The sequence below is a fragment of the Dreissena polymorpha genome, chromosome 7 (genome assembly GCF_020536995.1).
Source record: "Dreissena polymorpha isolate Duluth1 chromosome 7, UMN_Dpol_1.0, whole genome shotgun sequence".
NCBI classification, from domain to species: Eukaryota; Metazoa; Mollusca; class Bivalvia; order Myida; family Dreissenidae; genus Dreissena; species Dreissena polymorpha.
This window is the reverse complement of record NC_068361.1, coordinates 80,574,195-80,575,141: the sequence shown is the minus strand read 5'-3', so window position 1 is coordinate 80,575,141 and position 947 is coordinate 80,574,195. Positions and strand designations below refer to the sequence as shown.

Sequence of the window (947 nt, the reverse complement as noted above, 5' to 3'; positions counted from 1 at the left end):
TGACAAGGGAGTGGAGAGGTAACACATTTGCATTTTATGTATCACACGACATTAATCAGTGGATCTTGATTAGACAGTTGACTGAAAATATGCGCAATTTGTTGTCGATAACAACATTAACTGAGTGTACAGTAACAAATTCCAAAACCGAAAAATTAAACACAAGGATAAAAACCTGCGGATAAAACTGTGATTAAACTATTTTGTTGAATTTTTTTTTGAATTTGTTATAGGGATCAGAGATCCCTTAGCACAGGCCTTTAATGATCATCATTATGCTTATTATTCGTATTTAACCGAGCTAAATAAAAGAATAAACATGTCAACACGAAACAGACCCAAGTTTGAATGTTAACTGTAAGGCATATGTGATTTTTGTTTGCCTTTAATGCCGGAAAAATGTACATGTACTAATTTTGTTGTTGACATGCGGATTTTTGTAAATAAAGATAATGACGATGTCAGCTAAAAGTTTAATATATAATGTTTAAAGTTCGCCTTCTGTTTTGTTCAGAGTGAAGTATGACCTGACAGGAACGGCACTCGTGATCGACCCAGAGTCCAAACCACTTCTTCGTATCGTTATGGCACAGTTCGTTAAGGAACTGACGAAGAATAATGGATGCACAAGCTAAGCGTCGAAGCTTCAGCATCGCTTGCAACTGTGCAACATAACTAAATGTTGTACGACCTGATTTGACTACCCCTTTTCAGCATACGGACATCATGTATACAATTAAATGCCTAACTGTGTGTGTTATATTTTATGCATGGACTGTAAATAATAGTTATTGTTCTGCGGTATTCGAAAGATCTGCACAATATTCAGAATGACACCATTTAAAAGCACGTTTGAAGAAATACACTTCTTTGTAAGCATATTTAAATTGTTCATTTATACTGATATCTACTAGAAAAACGTATGATCCAATAAACAAGTACCATTA

At 34.5% G+C, this 947-nt stretch overlaps 1 protein-coding gene across 1 annotated transcript in view; it reads left to right on the top strand.

The window, feature by feature from the left end:
- Positions 1 to 947, top strand: part of LOC127839862 (venom factor-like) — a 70,105-nt gene extending 69,158 nt beyond the window's left edge. The window contains exons 42-43 of the mRNA XM_052368253.1: positions 1 to 18; positions 515 to 947. The exon at positions 1 to 18 is cut by the window's left edge and continues 121 nt beyond it. Of these exons, the coding sequence (XP_052224213.1) occupies positions 1 to 18; positions 515 to 635 (139 nt within the window). The 3' untranslated portion in view covers positions 636 to 947. The remainder of the gene's footprint in view (positions 19 to 514) is intronic.